Genomic DNA, 19,891 nt, shown 5'->3' with positions numbered 1-19,891 from the left:
AGCAAACTGCTATAGACACATGTGCATGAGTCAGGAGCCTGAGGAGCCGGCTGGACACCCGGTTTGAAGTGGGAAGGGATTTAAGGCAGTGGGGAAGCCCCAGCAATAGATGCCACTCGGATTTTTGGGGAACACCATGTCAGACAGGGGCAAGACAGCACTCGGCCCTGCCAGCAGATGGGCAAGTTAAACAGGGGTGCTATATGCTGCCCTGGGGTCATCCCTACCCCGACTTCACAGCCACTCTGTAAAAGTCCAGTGGTAAAATTCCACAGGAAGAAAGCTGTGTCTTCTTTCAAAAAAATGAAGTCAACAGCATTCATCAGGCAAGCAGAGTTTTATTTTTGCCCCAGCGCTGAGCCTTTTCTCCACTGTGAGCCAGAGGAGGGTGGCAGCTGCAGAATGCTCCTGTGCCAACTGCAGCCCCAGCAGCTGCACGCCGACCAGCTCCTGGGGATGCTTCTTCAAGCTGTCCAAGGGGGCTACTGCCTCCCGAGGGTCGGGGAGGGGATGCCGCGGCGAAGGGGGGTGGCGGAGGCAGCACTGGGGATGCCCCAGCCCCGTCCCTTTGCCAAAGCCGAAGAAGAAGGGAAGACGGCCCCCGCGCCGCGCACAGCGGCTGCCAGGCCTGGACCCGGGCCCCCGCCCCCCCGGCTCCTCCCTCCGCTCCCCTCCCGCCCCGGGACCCCCGGGCACCCCCTCCCGGTCCCGACCCTGCTCCAACACGTGGCCCGCCGACGGCCACGTGCTCTCCCGCGGCCCCGGCCACGCCCACCCTCCGCTAAGCCCCGCCGCCCAATCAGGGCGCAGGCGCCGAGCTGCCGCCCTCTCATTGGTTAACGCCGGTTTCTCCCGGGCGGGCGGCGCGTCCCCCCGCTCTCGTCCCCTGCCTCACGGGCTCGCTCTCGCCGGCGGCTGTAACGCGCTTTCCCGTTGGCTGATCGCAAAGCACCGGCGATTGGCGGAAGGGCTCGAGGGGCGGGGGCGGTGATTGGTTGGGCGGCGAGGCGCGCGCGGCGATTGGCTGAGGCGGGGGCGGAGGGGGCGTGGCGTAGCGGAGGGCTAGGCAAGCGAGCGGAAGGGGCCTGGGCTCGCTCTTTCGTTTCAGTCCCCGGTCCGGGTCGCCAGCGCCTCGCCGCCGCTCCCCCCGACCGCCCGGGGCCCGCTCCGCTCCTCGCCGCCGCCCCGCCGGACGTGCCCGCCCCTCTCCCGAGACAGCTCGGCCGCCGCCCCTGCGCCGCCAGGCACCGCCGCCATCATGGTGAAGATCGCCAAGGTGAGGGCGCCGGGCGGGGCCGCGCTCAGCCGCCAGGCGGGAGGCGAGCGGCCGCCGCCATGGCGGGGCGGGCGGATGGCGATGGGGGGGCGGGGGGCAGCCGGGCCGCTTTCCCGCCGCCCGCCTCCTCAGGCCGCGCGGCTGTTTCCAGGCCTCCCCTCCCTCGCTGCGAAGATGGCGGCGAGGGGAGGGGCCGCGCGGGCGCCGGGAGCGGTTCCAGGCCTCGTCCCGTCCCGTCCCGCTCTCCGCGTTGTTGCGGGGAGCGCGGGGGGCACACACGCGCGGTCTGTGGGGAGGGGGGGAAAGGCGCGGGGGGGGGGGGGGGGGCGCCTGGGCGCGCGCGGCGCGGGGGGGGCGGGGCTACGGTGCCGCGCAGCCACGTGGTGCGCCGGGCAGAGCGAGCACGTGGGAGCGCGGGGCGCCCGCCCCGGGGGCGGCCTCGGACCCCCGGCGGGACCCGCACCCCCGCGTCTCCCCCGCCCGGTCGTGGCCGTCGTGGTCGGCCCCACCGTGGCGGGGCTGCGGCGGCCCGCGGGAGCAGGCGGGCGGCCACGTGGTTGGGACAATTGTGGGGCCGTGCAGGCGGCGGAGTGCCGCGGGCCTTACTGTGCTGCCGGGCAGGAGACGGGAACGCCGGCTTACAGCTCGCTCTCTCTTTCAGACTCCCAAGAATCAGATCAAACAGAAAAAAATGGCTCCTCCCCCGAAAAAGGTCGAGGAAAGCGAGGAAGAAGAGTCCTCAGAACTAGAGGAAAGCAGCGGAGAAGAGGTGATTAATCTAGAAATGAAGTCGAAAGGATGCACATGTTAGAAAAGTGTCATGAGGGTTGGGGGCTTGCGTAGTATGTGACAAGAGAATCAATGTGAATAAACAGTTTATTCAGTCAGTTAACTGTGGCTAAAGAATAAACTGGTTTTCATAAGAGAAGAGCAATGTAGGGAAAACTAGTTTAGCTGTCAAATCTGTACTTCCAGGCTTTGGAAGGACTTCTGAGCTCTTAAAGCTGTCCTAGTACTGATGAGCAAGTGGATGATTAATTACCTTAGAGTATTGGCCATAAGTGATTTATCACACATAAATAATATACAAGACTTAAAACTTCAAGCTACTGAATGCTACTAGAGAGATCACTGGTCTTGCTTCAGTACCAGGAAATTTGGAGATGCTTTAATGTTCCATTAGTCTGTTAAAAGCATGAAAAAGCGGATTTTGGTTTTTATTAATTCAACAGAATAGGCAATTGAGGTAATTCAGCACAAACTTGTCAGACAGAAGGATATACTTTAGATTGCAGTTGCTATATGTTTGACATTGAAGTAATAATAGTTTAAAGGGTCAGAATAAGAGTCTTACACTAATATATATTTCAGATGATCCCTCAGAAAAAGCAAAAAGCAGCAGTTACACCAGCCAAGAAGGCTGCTACCCCTGCAAAGAAGGCTGCTGCTCCTGCAAAAAAGGCAGTTACACCTGCCAAGAAGGCCGTGGCTACTCCAGCTAAAAAGGCTGTTGCTCCATCACCTAAAAAGGCTGCTGTCCTAGCCAAAGGAGCAAAAAATGGAAAGAATGCCAAGAAGGAAGAGAGCGAGGAAGAAGATGAAGATGACGAGGAAGATGATGAGGAGGAGGAGGAAGAAGAGGAAGAAGATTCTGGTATGTTATTTTTGAAATATGTGTCCATCCTTGTATAAGTTGAGAAAAGTTGGTCCAATCAAGTTATTGAATTTAAGTACTTTTGGAATTGAAAGTTTATGATTTAATGCTTCATAGAGAGGGGTCCATTGATTAAAAGGTGGTGAGGAAGGAAAGGTGGAGTTTGGATGAGAACTTGGGCGGCAGCTGCATTACATGCAGCATGTGAAGCATCTTCTAGTTTACTGATCGTTCTTAACCTGAACTTTACCAAAACGATGTGAAACACAGTACTTACTAGTAAAGTTTGAAGGCTGAGTGGTACAGGTAAACATTTGCTGTATTGTTTGTGCAGATGAGGAAGAGGAACCAGCAATGCCTGTGAAACCTGCAGCCAAAAAGCCTGCAGCGGTACCAGCCAAAAAGACTGCAGTTGTGCCAGCAAAGCAAGAGTCTGAGGAGGAGGATGATGATGATGAGGAAGATGATGATGGTATGTGGGATTTGGGAAAACTTTGTCTGACTTCAAAAAAAAAAAAATGTTAAACTGATAAACACGTATAGGGTGCTAGAGGGGAGTGTAACTTAATGGATTAGTGGGAGTCATGCAGGGTGTGTGTCTCCATTTAGTGCCCAGCTGATTTTAGCTGACTACTGTCGTCCATCAGATGTGGTTGAGCAAGTGTGTTAATTTCCCTATTGCTGGTAAAACTTTACTCATTAAACTCCTTTCCTGAGAACATAAAAATTTAAGGAGACATGAAAAACACTTATTATACTTCACAAGATTTTAATTCTTTGTCTCAGAAGGGGCTTAATCTTGAACGTGTGTAAAATCTTGTGCTCAACTTGTTTCAGAGTCCGAAGATGAAGCCATGGACACAACCCCTATTCAGGTGAAGAAACCTACTCCAGCAAAGGCCGTACCAGTGAAAGCCAAGGCAGAATCTGAAGATGAGGAAGATGAAGAGGATGATGATGAAGATGAGGATGAAGAGGAGGAGGAGGAGGAGGATGAAGAGGATGCTGAGGAGGAAAGTGAGGATGAAAGTGAGTGTAAATGTTTTTGTAATCATAAGTTTCTAATAACAGGAAAGGTGCCTGAGCAGAACTTCTGTCCTGTTGTGGTCTTTTGGGCTGAGGAAGAGTTGCTGTAGTGATAAGAGAAGGTCTTGTGTATGACTGGTGTAAAGATTAATGCTCCTGTATTGATCCGGTATAGAAAAGTTTTGTAGTTTTGTTTCAGTGTTGGTTTTTGATCTCTATCACAGAACCTGTTAAGGAAGCACCTGGGAAGAGGAAGAAGGAAATGGCCAATAAAAGTGCACCAGAGGCCAAGAAAAAGAAAACAGATGGTAGGTGCCGCTGGGTAGTCAAATGATGCTTGTTTGATGGACTCTTGGACTGCTGGGTGAGGCACATAACTGCAGGGACAGGATGCTGAGTGGGACTTTTTCCAGCACAAATGATGATTATAAGGGACTTAATACTGAAGTATGATGTCACCTTTGAACAGAAACTGATGTGCTAAAGCTGTCTGGAGTCTGGTTTCCAATTCTTAAAAAACAACAAAAAAAACCAAAACAAAACCACAACCAAAAAACCCACCTTGATTCATCTTTTCCTTTTAAAGGGCCTACTTCAGCTTTCTCCCTCTTTGTGGGAAACTTGGTCCCCACCAAGGAGTTTGAAGAACTGAAGACTGGCATCAAAGAATTCTTTGGGAAGAAGAATATCGAAGTTTTAGATGTCAGAATTGGTGCTTCCAAGTGAGTTCAGTATAATTTTGCTGCTTACTTTTTTAATTGGCAGTAAGTTCTTTGGAGAGGTGTAATGCTGCTGGTGCTGGTTCCCTTCAAGATGCTGGTGTGGTTGCTTGCTAGTGTATGGCAGCTGGAAGAGGCACAGTACTGATAAGGGTCTCGCTTCCCTGGCTTGCTGCTTTTCAGACAGCATCTCTAAAGGGAGAGCTGCTACTTCAGTACAGAGCTGTTGTTTTCTACTGTTTTGGTTATGTGGGCCAGTTAGCATTTATTTTATTAACAGTCTTAACATGACTAGTGGGGACTTCTGGTTCTGGGTTTCTCTTTGTGTTTGCTGCTACTAGAGATAGATCAGCTTAAATAGTAAGGTTACTCTTTCAGGCGATTCGGCTATGTAGACTTTTCATCTGCTGAAGATCTGGATAAAGCTCTCCAACTGAATGGGAAGAAGTTAATGGGTTTTGAAATCAAACTGGAAAAAGCAAAGAGCAAGGAAACGATGAAAGAAAATAAGAAAGGTATGGCCCCAAACTAAAAAACTGACTATCTGTGCACATCAAATACAAGTTGTCGTCATAATTGGGCCTTGCAGCAGGCTTGCAGTGTTTGTGATGGCCGATACTGTGCTCTTTTAAGGTAGTTCTATTGTAACCAGTTTATCAAATGCTGACATACGGATATGCAAGTTCAGACTGGAATAACTGGAAATGGGATCCCAAGAAATAGTGTATCTTTTGGGGGCTGAGCAGGAAATGTGGCTGTTTCTTGAAGCTTTAGGACCTGTTTTCTGAACTTGTTGCACTTAAGTACAATGGTTGCCTAATTAACTTTCCTAGTAGTTGCTTCTTCAGCTTCTGAAAATGTGAATGTTAATTGTGGCTTATTTGCTGCTGTATCACCTTGCTGATTCTCACTGAACTGGCAGTGTAGATTGGGAGGGATTTTTAGCTGGTAATGTGAAAGTAACTTTTCTCTCTTTGCAGAGAGAGATGCTCGAACGCTGTTTGTGAAGAATCTACCCTACCGCTTAACTGAAGAGGAAATGAGAGAGGTGTTTGAAAATGCACTAGAAATCCGGATAGTAATGAACAAGGATGGGAACAGCAAAGGGTATGTGGACTGTTAGATGTTGGCTCTTCCTCAGACTTTTGGCAAACACATCTCCTGTGTCCTTTAGCTACCTTAAGGAACCTGCTGCTTTAGGTGTACTGAAAATGCTAATTTGTGCAGCATTTTTCTTCCACATCCTTCCCTTCTATTCATGAACTTGGTCACTCCTAGGAGGCATTTTTTGAATGTTCTCTTCTGTGCTGTAGGATGGCCTATATTGAATTTAAAACAGAAGCTGAGGCAAACAAAGCTCTGGAGGAGAAGCAGGGCACGGAGATTGATGGTCGCGCCATGGTCATTGACTTCACTGGTGAGAAGAGCCATCAAGACCATCAGAAAGGTACTTTCCAGACCAATAACATGCATACAAATGCCATTTAGGATTTAATTCCACTTGTTTCAGAACTTTGCTAGGAGTAGAATATCTTGAAACACTGCAGGAAAACTGTCAGGGAGGGAACTTTTGCCCTGTATGTCTGGCATGTTTGAGACAAGGGTGGACAACTGGTCTAGGTGACCAAAAGAGTGTTGCACTTGGCCTTGTGCCTCACCTTGAGGTGAGGAGGGGGCAACAACTATTCTCATCCTAGAGAAGCTCTTGGAAATAGAGGAAGAGAGCTCTCCTCCTTCAGACTTGCACTTACAGCGCTGAGTTTTCTCCACAGGAGGTGGAGAGAGGGAGTCAAAGACCCTAATTGTCAACAACCTCTCGTACGCTGCTTCAGAAGAGACTCTCCAAGAACTGTTTAAGAAAGCTTCTTCCATCAAGATGCCACAGACCAACCAGGGCAGGCCTAAAGGGTATGTTGTGCCTTTCTCTTGAGCTGGCATTGGAAATGTCTAACTCCACAGATCCCTTGTGCTCTCAGGCTGAGCAAGATCTTCCTCTCCGAATAGGTACGCGTTTGTAGAATTTCCCACAACTGAGGATGCCAAAGAGGCATTGAATTCCTGTAACAACACAGAGATTGAGGGCAGAGCAATCAGACTGGAATTCAGTTCACCAGCATGGCAGAAAGGGAACATGAATGCGAGAGGAGGATTTAATCGTAAGTGTTCCGTGTTTTCATCACTTGATCTTAAAACAGCCGTGGCAGGAGTGTACCATTCATGCAAACTTAGGGCTGCTTTTTAAATAAAAAAAAAGCATGCCTGTGGAGTGAAAGACTTGCATTGTAAGCGGGTGTGCTGGATATGATGACTGATTATCTGAAATGCTGATGAAACTATTACCGAAGTCCTCTAGATAGTCAAGTGCTGATCCAGCGGTGTCTGTCCAGTTAGTATCCCTATCGATAAGATGCTTTTTTTAATTTAAAAAAAGAGGGGGGGTGTGTGCAGAATTAATCTTGAGTACTGGATTGGCTGATGGAGATACTTTGACATCCAGATCTAACTGCAGTCCTGAAAAACTTTTCAAGGACTTCTTACTTCAAAACAAACCCTTTGGCCCTGTGAGTTCTGGCAGCCAGTAGTGCAAGCTGGATCCGATGGTAAGAAACCAATGGTTTCCTTACTCAAAATAATCTCTGAATGTTTTCTCTTTCCATAGAACAAAGCAAAACGTTGTTTGTCAGAGGCCTTTCTGAGGACACCACAGAGGAGACGCTAAGAGAATCATTTGAAGGCTCTATAAGTGCTAGAATAGTCACAGACAGAGACACTGGATCATCTAAAGGGTATGTTAAAGAGCATGATAAACATAAACCTGGGATTAATTCACTTGCTACAAAGAGCCTCACTTTAACTGATGTGCATAGCGTGGGGTGTTTCTCATGCTCCTGTGCGGGTGATTATTTGAAACTAGTAAATCATACGGAACCAGGGAGCAAGCTCACAGCCTCAGGTCTACACGTAGAGGGCAGCACGTGCTCACTTCTCAATGAGCTCCTTCCTGCCAACAAATCCGTGGCAGCCTATGGATTCGCACGAGAAGAATATTAACTGTTCAGTACTGGCAAACTCACAATGGGGCTCCATCGATTGTGATTAGCCACTGCTGTTCTACAAGTACTGCGTCTTGCTGCCTGTGTGGCTGCTGAAGTGCGGGTGTTTGCTTTCGAAGGGATTGCTATTGAGTACCTGTAGGTGGTGCTGCAGCTTGCAGAGTTTGACTGTTTCTCTTAACCCGTTTTATAGGTTTGGGTTTGTGGACTTCAGCTCCCCAGAAGATGCCAAAGCAGCTAAAGAAGCCATGGAGGACGGAGAGATAGATGGAAACAAAGTGATCCTCGATTTTGCCAAGCCAAAGGGTGAATTTCAACGGGGCGGCGGATTTGGCGGTGGATTTGGCGGTCGTGGCGGCAGAGGAGGAGGCCGAGGAGGAAGGGGTGGATTTGGTGGCAGAGGTGGTGGCAGAGGATTTGGAGGTAAGAGCTGTTTTTCTAAGGGGGTGTGTTCAAAAAATAACCCAAAGCCATTCTTGGGGTGATGGTGTGGTGCCACCACAGGAGTGCTTGGTGTGAATCTGTTTTCTGTCCTGTGCCAGGATGGGTCTGGAAGGGCAGTGGTAAGTGTGCAGGGATACCTGTAACACTACTTCTTGTAATAATTTTCTTTCTAGGTAGAGGAGGAGGCTTCCGAGGAGGCAGAGGAGGAGGTGGAGATCACAAGCCACAAGGGAAGAAGATAAAGTTTGAATAAACTTCCCTTTTCCTTTCCCTTCTCCTGCTCTCTGAGACTATCTGAAAGGACTCCGGGGGTTTTTATTCTCCTTTGATCTTGGCGGAGCCTTCGGAGGACATTCCAAGATGCGAAGCAGTACTGTGAGCCACTTGGAAGATACAACTTTCATTTCAAGGAAGAGAGAGCAAGCCATTTTGACTGCTTGCCTATTCAAAGGAACTTTTTAAAAAAATGAGCGATAGATGTGGGAATTTACCCCTTGTCTGTGAGTTGTCTTGAATTTATAATGTTTTACCCATGTACAAAACCTTTTTTTTTCCTATAAACTTCTGTAGCATTTTTGCTGTAAAAATGCAGAATGTTTTATCATTTGTGCTTCAGCACCCTGTCTTGGACAGATTAAAGGACCTAAACTGGTTCGTGTTACTTCTGTGCCGCTAAATGAAGCAGGGCTCTAAGAGCCTGGCTTGAGCCTTCTCTCACGATCACTGACAGCACAGACAGCAGCTAGCATCCAGCTCTGCTCTAGCCTGTCAGCTCCCCACCCTCTGTGCTGTGCTTAGAGTGCTTGCACAAAGGAGTAGGGGAGAGGAAGATAATGGCTGAGGTAGGCAGACAACTATGCTTTTTTATGTTGTGTCGCATACTAGCCAATTGCCTTTTTTTTTACTTTTTAAAACAAATAAGTAAATTTGGATTTTGTACCAAGGTTGTGCACCTCAATCACACTCTTACAGGCATTGCCTCTTGTCTCTTCTTGACTTGGCCCAAGGTCTGAAGCAAATAAACTGAAACACAGGGTTGAAGCGGTAACTGTGTCTGCGACCTTGACAAAGCACCCACCTCTGGCTCTTCCCTGTGCGGGTGAAAGGGCTGCATCCTGACCCAGGCCCCCAGCAGTTACTTCTCTTCTTTTTTTCCAGCCAGGTGCCTGGCTGGTGTCCTGCAGTGGCAGCTGTTGGGGGACAAGACTGCCCTTGAGTGGCCGCCGCAGGTGGGTGCTGTTTTGGTTTAACCGCAGCAGGCCTGTGGCTCAGGCCTCCCCTGGGCACAGGCACCGAGTGTCAGGGGAGGGGGGGGCAGCGGCCTTAAACCTCAGCTCTGGCTGTGGTTGCAGACACCTCCCCCCTCTTGGCATATTGTAGAACCGTGCGTTAATTTTTCCATTGCTACACAAAGTCCTTGCAGCCCCTCCCACCATACAGCCCCGTGAGGGAAGAAAATGATTCCTCTACAGATAAAATGTTCTGTATGGAGCAGGAGGGGGGCGGTTGCTTTGGGCTCGAGGGCTGCCGCAGGGGCGCCGTTTCCCGCCGCCCGCGCCCTCGGGCCCGCAGCCATTTTAGAGCCGCCGCCCGCGCCCCGGCGGCAAATGGTCGGAGGGCGGCGGCGGGGCGGGGCCGGCCGCCAGGGGGCAGCATCCGCCCGCGCTGAGGGGAGGCGGCGGGCGGCGGGTGTGCTGCGCGAAGAGCGGCCCCTGCCTCACACTCTCGAACACGGGGATTTGGGGGCTGCAGCATCCTTCCCACCCCCTGCCCCTGCCGTAACTCACATCACATCCCAGGCCTGCAGTCGGTCTCGGCCCAGCCCCATTTTCACACCAGAACATGGATTTGCCCGCTCCGGGGCCCTGGATCCCCGGCTGGAGCGTTTGCTCGCACCCTGGTACCCTGCGGAGGAGCCCAGCGGCGGGAGGAGGCAGCACTGGGTCCTACTGGAGAGGGAATGTGCAAGAACATCCTCAAGTGGGTCTGCTCAGCATTTACCTTTTGTCCCTAGCTGTAAAATATTCTTGGGGCCATGGGGAAGCTGGCCTGGGTGGCTGGTGGGCCAGTCTGCCAAGTCCAGCATATCATAGAATCATATTATTTGGCTTGGAAGGGACCTTAATCTAGTTCCAACCTCCCCCCTGCCATGGGCAGACACCTTCCACTAGCCCAGGTTGCTCCAAGCCCCGTCCAACCTGGCCTTGAACACTGGCCTTGAACACTGCCACGGAGGGGGCAGACACAGCTGCTCTGAGCAACCTGTGCCAGGGCCTCACCACCTTCACAGGGAAGAATTTCTTCCTTATGTCTAATCTAAATCTACCCTCTTAAAAAATATTACACTTTGTCCTATCAATACACTCACTGATAGAGACCCTCCCCATCTTTCTGGGGCTCTTCTAAGGTCTCCCCAAAGCCTTCTCTTCCCCAGCTCTCTCAGCCTGTCCTCACAGGGGAGGTGCTCCAGCCCCCTGATCATCTTCATGGCCTCCTCTGGATCTGCTCAAGCAGAACCATGTCCTGGTGCCCTTTGCTGGCCCCTCCGCTCCCCATCACCATGTTGAGCATCTAAGCCAGGTGCCATCCCCAGAAACAGAGCCCTCAATGCCCAAACACTGAGGGAAAACACACGGGCTCATCCATGGCTTTCCTTCTCTTCAGTCCAGCCAGGTGCAAACCTGATGCAGGTTTGTCCCTGCAGCCATGGCTCGCTCTGCTCTGGGGTCACTGCTGACCCATGGGGTGTGTGTATCCCATTGCGCCATGGCCAAGGAATGTGTCACCCTGTGGTGGTGCCTTGGTTGAGGGGAAAAAGATAAGTCCTGCTATGGAGAGGGTGACAAGGGACAGCAAGGTGGCAAACTCCTTCAGCACAAGGAAGAGGGTGTTTGACAAAGGCGAGTTCCAAACCTGCCAAAGAGGCCTTCCCACGGGGAGTGAGGTGAGGAGCTCCTTGCAGCGGAGTGCCAGGACAATCTGAGGTTTGGCTGGGTTTGAAATGCAGCTGAAGGAGTGCATGGAAGAGAGAAGATTATCTTCATCCCTTGTTAAAACACCATGCCAGGCTCCACAAGGAATCTGTGCCAAGCTGAAGCAGGGCAGCCGCAGCCCCCAGATGCCCAGTTTTGCCATTGCAGCACATAACCAGGTTCCATTCCCAACCAGCCAGGCTGCCTTGGCCAGCACAAACCCGCTAGCAAAGACACGAGGTGAGGGCTTTTGGTGTTTTATTTTTCTTCCCCTTCTTCTTTTAACCTTTATTTAGAAACTAGAATATTCACCAAATCTACAAGGTTTCTCTGTACAGGTCCCACCAGGTGAAAAGCAATACTGAGAGATTTCTGCACACAGCTCTGGCTCGCTGTACACATTGCTATGGAGAGCAAGAGCTGTCCCTGCATATAGGATAAATATACAGCCTAATGTACTGCACCTGACATAAATTATGGAGGTGTCAATTTGAAAAGTATTTCTGAACTCGCTCCCATTGGAGGGAGGGAGGGGACGGGAAAACGAAGGAGTGTTGTGTGCTGTCTAAGCCCAGCAGGCACTGAAAGTGCCCTCAGGGCTCTGCCCTGTGCTGCCAGCACTTGCCCCAGGGACACAGTGCCACTGGGTGCATCATAAATCAAATTTCACAGTATTGCTGCCAGCCCCAGTACCAACTGCTGAACCCTGGGCAGTAAGGGGCTCTTTCTCTTCCTCCTCTTCAAATTTGCATCTCGTCTAAGTAGACGAGGGACATTTGCCGAGAAGTGGTGTGGCTTGGCATGAGGGTGCCTTTTTTGGCTGCTTGATGCCCTTTTTTTGTTTGCTTTCTAACCTGGGGAACATACAGACTTGGAGAAAATGAAACGGGCCCATTTCCAAAACACATTAAGAAAAGGAAAGAAAAAAAAAAAGGCACTGCACAGGGGGACCTTTGAGGTAGTTGAAATTTTTTGCTTTCAATGTCTGGCACCAAAGAGGGAGAGAGAGTTGAGTGCACATGCCATGTTTCGCTGTGGATGGTCAGGGCCATGGATGTGGCTGTGCGGGTCCACCCGCCCGCAGGGACATCTGGGCCTCCAAGCCCTGTGCATGAGGACATCTGCATGCACAGAGCCTGTTTCTGGGAGCTGGCACACCGGTGCGGGTGCACACATGTGGCTTTGCACATGCCCGTGGCTTCGCTCATGTCTGCAGTCGGTGGCTGGATAGCATCTGTGGCCCCTGTGTGACCGTGTGCCTCTGTGTCGGGGTGGGTTCTACCACAGCAGCGGGCTCAGGGCTCCCCTCGACAACTCCAGTGACCATTTCAGCCCAAAGAAAAAGGGCTATGTCTCGTGATACCACTCCCTGTCATGCTTCTGGGCCTCATCCTGTAGAATAAACACCACAACAACCCTGAGAGGAGCAGATGTGGCGTGAAACACCAGCCCTCCTTCACCCTGGACCCTGTTCCACAGTGGGACTGATGCTTGCCAGCCTGTCCTGGAGCATTGTGCTCGCTGCAAAACCAGGGCTGAGCCCAAATTAGCCATGGCCAGGATCACTGGGGGCTGTTGTCCCCCTCCGAAGTTACCCCACCAGGGCAGCCCTGCTGCAAGGAGAGGGTGTCCCTGCAGCAGACCCCTGGGGTGCCTGCACCCAAGTTGAGGTGATAAGCCCCTGGGCCACTCTAGCTGGGGCCAACCAAGTTTCTCTGTCACTTCCCTGGCTGTGGGCAAGGGCAGCCTGCCTCATCCCTTCCCTTTCCTGACAGGAGGAATAAATCCCTGAGGAATTTTGGGTACATTCCTCTGAGTGCACGCACAGCAAGGCCACAGAGGGGCTGGGGAGCCAAGCACAGCCTGGGCTGGTGCTGGGAGCCACCATCATCTGGGACACTCTGTCAGGGACAAAGACCCCAATCCCCAACTGCCTGACTGAAACTCTTAACAGGGGCTCAGGGCTGATGAGGCCTGGTCTCAGAGGAGAGCTCTTTCCCCAGCCGCACAGTGGGGACACAGAGAGGACTTTAGCAGGGGTGAACCCAATGCGCACAGGGTCAATGTCACTAAAACCTTGCATGGAGTAGAAATTTGAGATAACAAATAAAATCCCCTTGACTTTTGAGGCATGGGGTGTTCATGCACTTGTAAACTGCTCAACTCCCTTGGAGCAGCTTCCCTGGATAGCCAGACCCTGAACATCTCCAAAAAAAAAAAAATGCCTGTGCCACATCCCTCTCTGCTTCCCCCCACCCCACCGTTCATCAGGCTCCAGTGGATGTGGTACCTAAAGCCTCTAGTACACAAATGCATCTACCCTCTCTCTCTCATTCTGTGCTAGATTTGTTGTGTTTTTCTTATTTTTTCTCTTTTTTTCAGCAACCCCCAACCCAGCTGGAGATAAGCGAACCACATTACAGTACAGGAACAAACACTATCGCAAACCCTGCCCGCGAGCACAGTGTCTCTGCCCTCCTTGCCCCGGAGAGAGTTGCCCCTGAAGGATTTGTGTGCCACCAGCAGAGGCTCACCCCACCCCGGAGCAGGGATGGGTTGTCCCGGCCCCTCCAGTCCCAGCTCTCCAGAGAGACTGAGCTAAAGGACGTTGAGTTTTCTCGAGCATGTCAAGTTACTATGGACCAAGTCCCACATTTGGAGCAACTCTGGAGGCAGCAGTTTATGAACTACCAACATACTCCGGAAAAAACATGGCTCCTTGTTCATCTTGCTGTTCTTGTTCTTCACAATGCCAAAAGTTTTGAAGCCCTCGTGCCCAACAGGTGATACTTTAAGGACCTCCAAGCACATCCCTAGGAAGACGTCGTCAATAGGGTACAGCTCCAGCGTCTCCGAGGTCTTATGCAGCCTCTTGGCCAGGGGTCCATCCATGATGAAGCCCCCACCCCCTGCATAGGGTGGGTAGTTGCTTTTGTTGTAGAGGGCACTGGGGATGTAGTACTTGTTCTCCTTCTTCCGGATTGGCTTGGCTTTGTAGAGGACATCCCCCACAAAGAGATCCTCTCCCTCCTTCTTGTCCTCCAGGAACTCCAGGATGTTGCTGGGACTCACGAACACATCGTCGTCACCTTTGAAGATGAAGCGGACGTTGTCGCAGTAGATGTTCAGCCACTTCAGGAAATGGACCTCTTTGAGAGTGAGGTTGAAGAAGCTGTCCAGGAAATCCCACTGCAAGATGTCTCCATAGATGTGGTTCTCATAATCCAGCAGTTTCTGGTAGTTGGCTCTCTCCTCTTCCTTAGAGGCTGTGCCCAACAAGAATAGCGTCCTGATCCTCTTGCCCTCCACCTCCTTCTCCTGGCCCCAGGTCCTCCGGATGGCCTCGCGGCGGTCGTGCTGCGTGATGATAGACTTGACCACGATGAGCAGGTAGACATCCCCGCTGCATTTCTCGGGGTGGTTGATCAGCATGGGGAAGTAGCGGCAGTGCCGATAAAGCAGGAACTGCTGAAAGTTGGGCTCCAGCCCTTTGAACCAGTCCACCTTGCTGAAGTTCTGGTTGGCTGAGCAGTTGGTAGTGGTGACATCCCAGGATTTGGCTTGCTTCGCTGTCACGCTCTCCTCCTCCTTCACAGGAGCTTTCTCCTTCTTGCTTTTCCAGAAAGTGCTGGTGATGGAGAAGGAATTGTCTCTCTTCTGTGTTTTCAGGGGCTCTGGAGGGGGCAGCTCTTTCTGCTGCTGGCCCTGCATGAACTGGCTGGGGGCCATTCCCCGCTGCAGCACCGTCACCGTGATCACCAGCAAGAAGGAGAGGCAAACCGTTTTGTAGATGGTCTTCTTCCTAAAGGGATGAGACAGGAGCGTTAAGGAGAGGAAACTGCAGACTGTGAGAGACTTGTCTGCAACAGCACCTCCTGGAGATCATGGGATGCTCATAATCTGTGTCCTATCACCTTTGGGCGGGCAGCAGCCTTGTGGGAAGAGCTGTGGGACACCTCCATGCACACTCTTCCCACCTGCATCCCACTTGTGAGGCGGATCTGGGGCCACATTTAACCACAGGGACAGGCACAGGGCATGTGGCAGGTGGCCACAGTGTCATCTGGTACCCCCATATCTGTGTAAAGAGCTGGGAAAAATTCATGAAGAAAATGGGTCAAGAAAGAGAAATGAAGTCAGGACGAGAACTTCAGCAAAGCAGCTGGTTTGGAGAAAAGTCCCAAGGGAAACCCTTGTTTCAGCCATCTGAAAATTGCAGTTTAGGACAAGAGCAGCAGGGAATTAACTTTTCCATGGAAATGTTACCTCCAAAACACAGATGTGCTGCCCATGACCCCTAGACTGGCATCACAGGTTACACAACACTGAGAAACTAGAGCCAGGAAGACCATGGGAGACAACACAAAACAGGCATCACCATTTCATTTCAAAACGGCAGATCAGGACAAAAAATTGCCATTTGAGACGATCTTCAAGATTCAGTAGGGAAAAGATATCCCTAACCCTGCAACCACTTCAGGAACCAGCATTTCTGGGGGCAGTGCTGGGCATTTTGGCCAGCCCTCAGGACCCATTGCTTTGCTTTGCAGTGATAAGGAACAGCGGATTCACTGCAGATTCGTGGGCAGATTTTCCCAGCCTGCAGCTAACCAGGTATCAGCATGTCCAGGGTGTGCAGAGGACTGGGGGTGGTGGATCAGTCCCAGCCACAGCGGGGCCATCCTGCTGCTCTCCCTTGCTGCAGACCCATCGCCCCGGGAAGCTGCTGGCTCATGGGACAAACCCTGGGGCTTGCAGGAGCTTGAGCGGGATACTCCTGCGGTCCTTGGGACAGCAGGAAGGCTGCACTCAGAGATTACTGATGCACCAAATACACCCCAACCTGCTTTTCCACACAGTTAAAGGTGGGTTTCTCACCCTGCTGCCGTGGGGAAGGGGAACTGCCTGCTCTGCCCATCTGTGTTATGTCACCCCTGAGTGCCTGGCTCCCCTCCACAGCTGGCACATCTGCACCAATTTCCTCCTGCCGCAGTCCTGCTTGCTCCAGCTGCCTTGGGCAATCTCCTCGTGCAAATGAGCACTGGGCACAGGGGGTGGCAGCTGGAGTCTGTGTGCCCATCGGGGTCCCAACGGCTTCCCAAGGGCAGCCCCATCTCCAGCTGCTCCCACGTGGAGGGGATACATGAGGTACTGGGTGGCCCCTGGAGCCTCTTTCCCTGCTGGCAGGTGACAGGGACCTCAGCTGAGGAGCCAAAGGAGATGGATGTGGCACTGGTCTCATGTCTCCCCTGCGCCTGTACTCTTGGTGGCAGAAGCACGTCCCAGGCTGGGAGCCACCCATCAGGGACAATCCTCAGCCTCCCGCTCCCTGTTAGAGCCAGAAAAATCCAACATCATCTCTACCAAGCAGATGACACCTTCACTTTGGGATAGTCCTGAAAAGGAGCTTGGGGTTGAGATCTGAAACATTTAACCCAAGTAATTTCCAAATAGAATTAAAAAAAAAAAAAAAAAAAAAGCCTTGAAACTCCTGGCCCTGGGAGCCAGACTGTGACCAGTGCCACTAGGAAGCTGCTGGGGTTTTGAAGAAGCTGCATCAAAGCACCTGCTTGGTGGGACACCCTATATTCCCTCGGGCTCCCAGGGCAGGGGACAGCATTGCACTTGGGAACTCCAGCCACCCTGAAACGCAGGAGCCCCGAATGGGAAGCAGGAGGACCAGGAGCTTTTGGGAGCTCCTGTCTCTGGCTTCACCCTCAAGCACAAAGAACTTTTCAGCCCCATGTTTACGTGAGAAAACTGTGATCACTAGCGTGGACTGTGAGAGCGAGCGTGGAAATAAGTAATTACGGGTAAATGGATAGATATTCCCCGTCAGGTTTTATATGTGGCCACTCATCTGAGACTGATGAGGGAGCAGTTCTGATTAGATCTCACCATTCCCTTAACCCTCTCCAGCCCTGGCTGCACAGCTCTGAGCTTATTCTTAGAAATCCTTCAGTCCCAATACAACTTTAACTCCTGCACAGCTCAGCGATGTTTAAAACCTTTCACCTCATCAATAAATGGCACTGCAGCAGAAATAAGCCCGGTCACCCTGTATAGTAACCCCAGTTGCACCAATCCCATCTTGACACCCCATCCTTGCACTTCCCACCACCCCAGGGACAACCCATGATTAAATACCCACTCTAAAGGATGGCCAGAGGTCCCCCAGAAGCTATGGGCAGGGGATAGAATTTTAAAAAATTATATAATTTTTTAAAATGTGCATAAGTAGGGCTGTTGGTAGCTGGCATGGATGAGTCCCACCCTTGGCACTCTTCTGCCACAGATTTACCCTCCTTGGGTTTTTATTTCAGGCCAGGCCGAAGCCACTGCCCTGGGGCTGAGGGGAGAGCTCTGTCTTTAGTAAGAGCTGGAGGGTTGGGTAGCCTGGGTACAGCTGGGTATATCGGTGACGTGTTACACAACAGCACAGAAACGTATTCCTCCTTCTTTCAGTAGACACCGTTTCCCATCTCCCACCGGTGCAACGTTCAATTTTTGTTTTGTTACAAAAATCAGGTTTGGATTTTTCCTCTAAGTCTGACTCGGCCAACCACAGGGGCACCATCGGGTCCCGCAGGAACCTGGAGCCCCGCGGCCACCTCCTGCCCTGCAGAAACCCCATCCCTCACTGGCAGGAAAGCGACTGGACCTGGGGGCACCCTGAGCCACAGCCGCAGGCGATTCCTACATCAAACTAAGGATTTTGGGGGCCAAAAGACTAACAATCATGTGTGGATCGCTTCTGATCTCGAGTCTTTCTGCTCTGCGGTCTCCTCAGCTGGGACGTACTTAAGGGGGGAGAAACCGGGTCCTGCTCTCTGGAGACCCCAAGAACCGCGGCTCTGCAGGAGGCGAGGGAGGCGCTTCGGGTTGGCTGCCATCACAGAGAAATCACAGTGCGGAGCCCCTGCACCCTGCTCTGGGGCGTCACCCCCAGCCTGTCCCTGCCAGCGTCCCCAGGAGCCCGGGGCACCCGGCGCCGCAGGGCCCGAGGACGGCAGCAGCCCCCGCGCCCCGGCCGGGCGCCCGCCGGTGCCAACCGAGACCGACCGCCCCATCCGCCGGTGTCGGTGCCATCGAGAGCGCTTTGAAAAGGTCCCAACCCGCTCCTCCTCTTCCCTTCTCTCCACCAGGAAAAGCTCAAAAGCCTCCCTGTGAGACGGCCACACACCGCCGGCGGTTAAATATAAATCCCCAAATTAGGGGTGGGCAGTTTCCCTTTCAGGTGGCGATGCTGCAGGGCGGGCGAGGCCCCGGGAGACTGGGGCTCTCCATCCCCGGTCCCTGGAGAGGCACACAGCCACTTTTGATCCGCATGAAAACCTCCTTCATCGGCCAGGGTTATCTACTTGTCTGGATTTTTCTGGCCCCTCAATTAGAGCCAGTCACCGAGCCGGCGGAGGCACCGCCAGTAGAGAGCCCTTTCTGTTGGCAGTGCCAGGGGGGCTCTCCTCTGGGAGCAGATGCTGGGCAGAAGCACCCAAATGTCTCCAAGAGCAGCCTGCGACGTCTGTCCCCGGTCCCGGGGTGTGCGGGGACACGGCCCTTTCTTACAAAAAGACGCCTGGTTTAAATACAAGGCGGTAAAACACAGGGCGGGGAAGAGACAAGAGCCGAAACCCTGGAGGTTTCCCTGCCCCGCCGCGGGCATCTGCCCCCAGGCTGGCGCTGCCGTGGGACAGGGACCCCACGGGACAGGGACCCCACGGGACAGGTCTGGCTGCCCCCAGGCCCCAGCACCCGAGCCAGCCCTTCGCAGGGAAGTGCTGGGAAAGGCACCCCCGGGGAGGCGGGGGACTGACCACCAGCCCCTGCCCGGTGCCCCCGGGATGGGGCGAGGTTTGCGCTGGGAGCGGACACCCCAGAGACCCTTCCCCGGGGTACCCCGGCCCGGGGACGGGGGTGGAAGCCTCGCCTGGGAGCCCTCTGCAGAGCCGGAGTGGGGGGGAGCGTCGCTCCTGGGATGGGGACGACGGACAGGGGACAGCCGCCGTCCTTTTGTCCCTTCCCCATGCGCACTCTGCCCCCCAAAGCTGCCCCTTCCCTGCCAGCCGACCCCGGGGCACCCCTCGGGACGGACCCGGTGGCGGGGGGACCTCGCACCCCCCCGGCTCCAGGCAGGGCGCAGCGCCGGGACAGCGGTGCCGGGCGGCGGGAGCGGAGAGGAGGGGAGGGGAACCCGGGTCTCAGACGGGGCAGGAGCGGGGCTGGGGGTCCCCGTTCCCCGCAGTCACTCACCACTGGAACATGCTGGGAGTGGGACGGGCGGCCGCTCCGCTGCTGGCCGGGCTGCCCGCGGTCCGGGCGCTTCTCTCTGCCCTCTTCCTCTTCCTCCTCCTCTTCTTTTTTTTTTTTTTTCCCCCTACTTTTTCCCTTTTCCCTCCCCTCGGTCTCCGAGGTGGAGCCAAGAGGGATGGCAGAGCAGGTAGGTTAACTCTTGCCCTGCCCCTCCGTCGCCCCCTCAGCCGCACCAGCAGACAGAGGCTCCCCAGCACTGCCCCGAGGAGTTTAAGGGTGACACCCCACACTTCCCCCTGGACACCTTCCCCGCTGCTGATGGGACACCCACCAGGAGCTGGGAGCTCCCACTGCAGCACCCCGCAGGGTCTTCTGCACCCCCGGGCACAGTGCCCTCTCTGGGGGGCGTTAGAGCTGCCACGGGCTGGTAATTGCAAATTAACAAATTAACAGCTATGGGCTGGTAATTGTAAAGGATCCTACATACGGGAAGGAGA

The 19,891-nt window shown here is 53.1% G+C and overlaps 2 protein-coding genes and 3 non-coding genes across 5 annotated transcripts; 4 read left to right on the top strand and 1 right to left on the bottom strand.

The window, feature by feature from the left end:
- Nucleotides 1-1,042: 1,042 nt before the first annotated feature.
- NCL (nucleolin) lies at nt 1,043-8,824 on the top strand. Its single transcript, XM_074912349.1, has 15 exons — nt 1,043-1,276; nt 1,938-2,045; nt 2,648-2,930; nt 3,265-3,402; nt 3,768-3,959; nt 4,181-4,264; nt 4,543-4,678; nt 5,054-5,190; nt 5,656-5,782; nt 5,989-6,122; nt 6,448-6,583; nt 6,680-6,831; nt 7,335-7,461; nt 7,922-8,151; nt 8,346-8,824. The coding sequence occupies exons 1-15, from the start codon at nt 1,259-1,261 to the stop codon at nt 8,423-8,425; spliced, it is 2,082 nt and encodes a 693-aa protein (XP_074768450.1). The 5' UTR covers nt 1,043-1,258; the 3' UTR covers nt 8,426-8,824.
- LOC141963461 (small nucleolar RNA SNORD82) lies at nt 4,368-4,437 on the top strand. The gene has a single exon (XR_012634119.1). It is a non-coding gene; the product is annotated as a small nucleolar RNA SNORD82 (small nucleolar RNA).
- On the top strand, nt 6,972-7,048 carry LOC141963462 (small nucleolar RNA SNORD20). Its single transcript, XR_012634120.1, has one exon. It is a non-coding gene; the product is annotated as a small nucleolar RNA SNORD20 (small nucleolar RNA).
- Nucleotides 7,656-7,794, top strand: LOC141963459 (small nucleolar RNA SNORA75). Its single transcript, XR_012634117.1, has one exon. It is a non-coding gene; the product is annotated as a small nucleolar RNA SNORA75 (small nucleolar RNA).
- A 2,625-nt stretch (nt 8,825-11,449) lies between the features above and the next one.
- B3GNT7 (UDP-GlcNAc:betaGal beta-1,3-N-acetylglucosaminyltransferase 7) lies at nt 11,450-19,666 on the bottom strand. The gene is made up of 2 exons (XM_074912037.1): nt 19,395-19,666; nt 11,450-14,946 (listed from the first exon to the last, which is right to left on the bottom strand). Exons 1-2 carry the CDS (start codon nt 19,403-19,405, stop codon nt 13,743-13,745), a joined length of 1,215 nt encoding a protein of 404 aa, XP_074768138.1. The 5' UTR covers nt 19,406-19,666; the 3' UTR covers nt 11,450-13,742.
- Nucleotides 19,667-19,891: the final 225 nt, after the last annotated feature.

This window comes from Athene noctua, chromosome 8 (assembly GCF_965140245.1).
Source record: "Athene noctua chromosome 8, bAthNoc1.hap1.1, whole genome shotgun sequence".
In the NCBI taxonomy this organism is placed as follows: Eukaryota; Metazoa; Chordata; class Aves; order Strigiformes; family Strigidae; genus Athene; species Athene noctua.
Note: the sequence above shows the minus strand (reverse complement) of the source record. Positions and strands in the feature narration are given on the sequence as shown.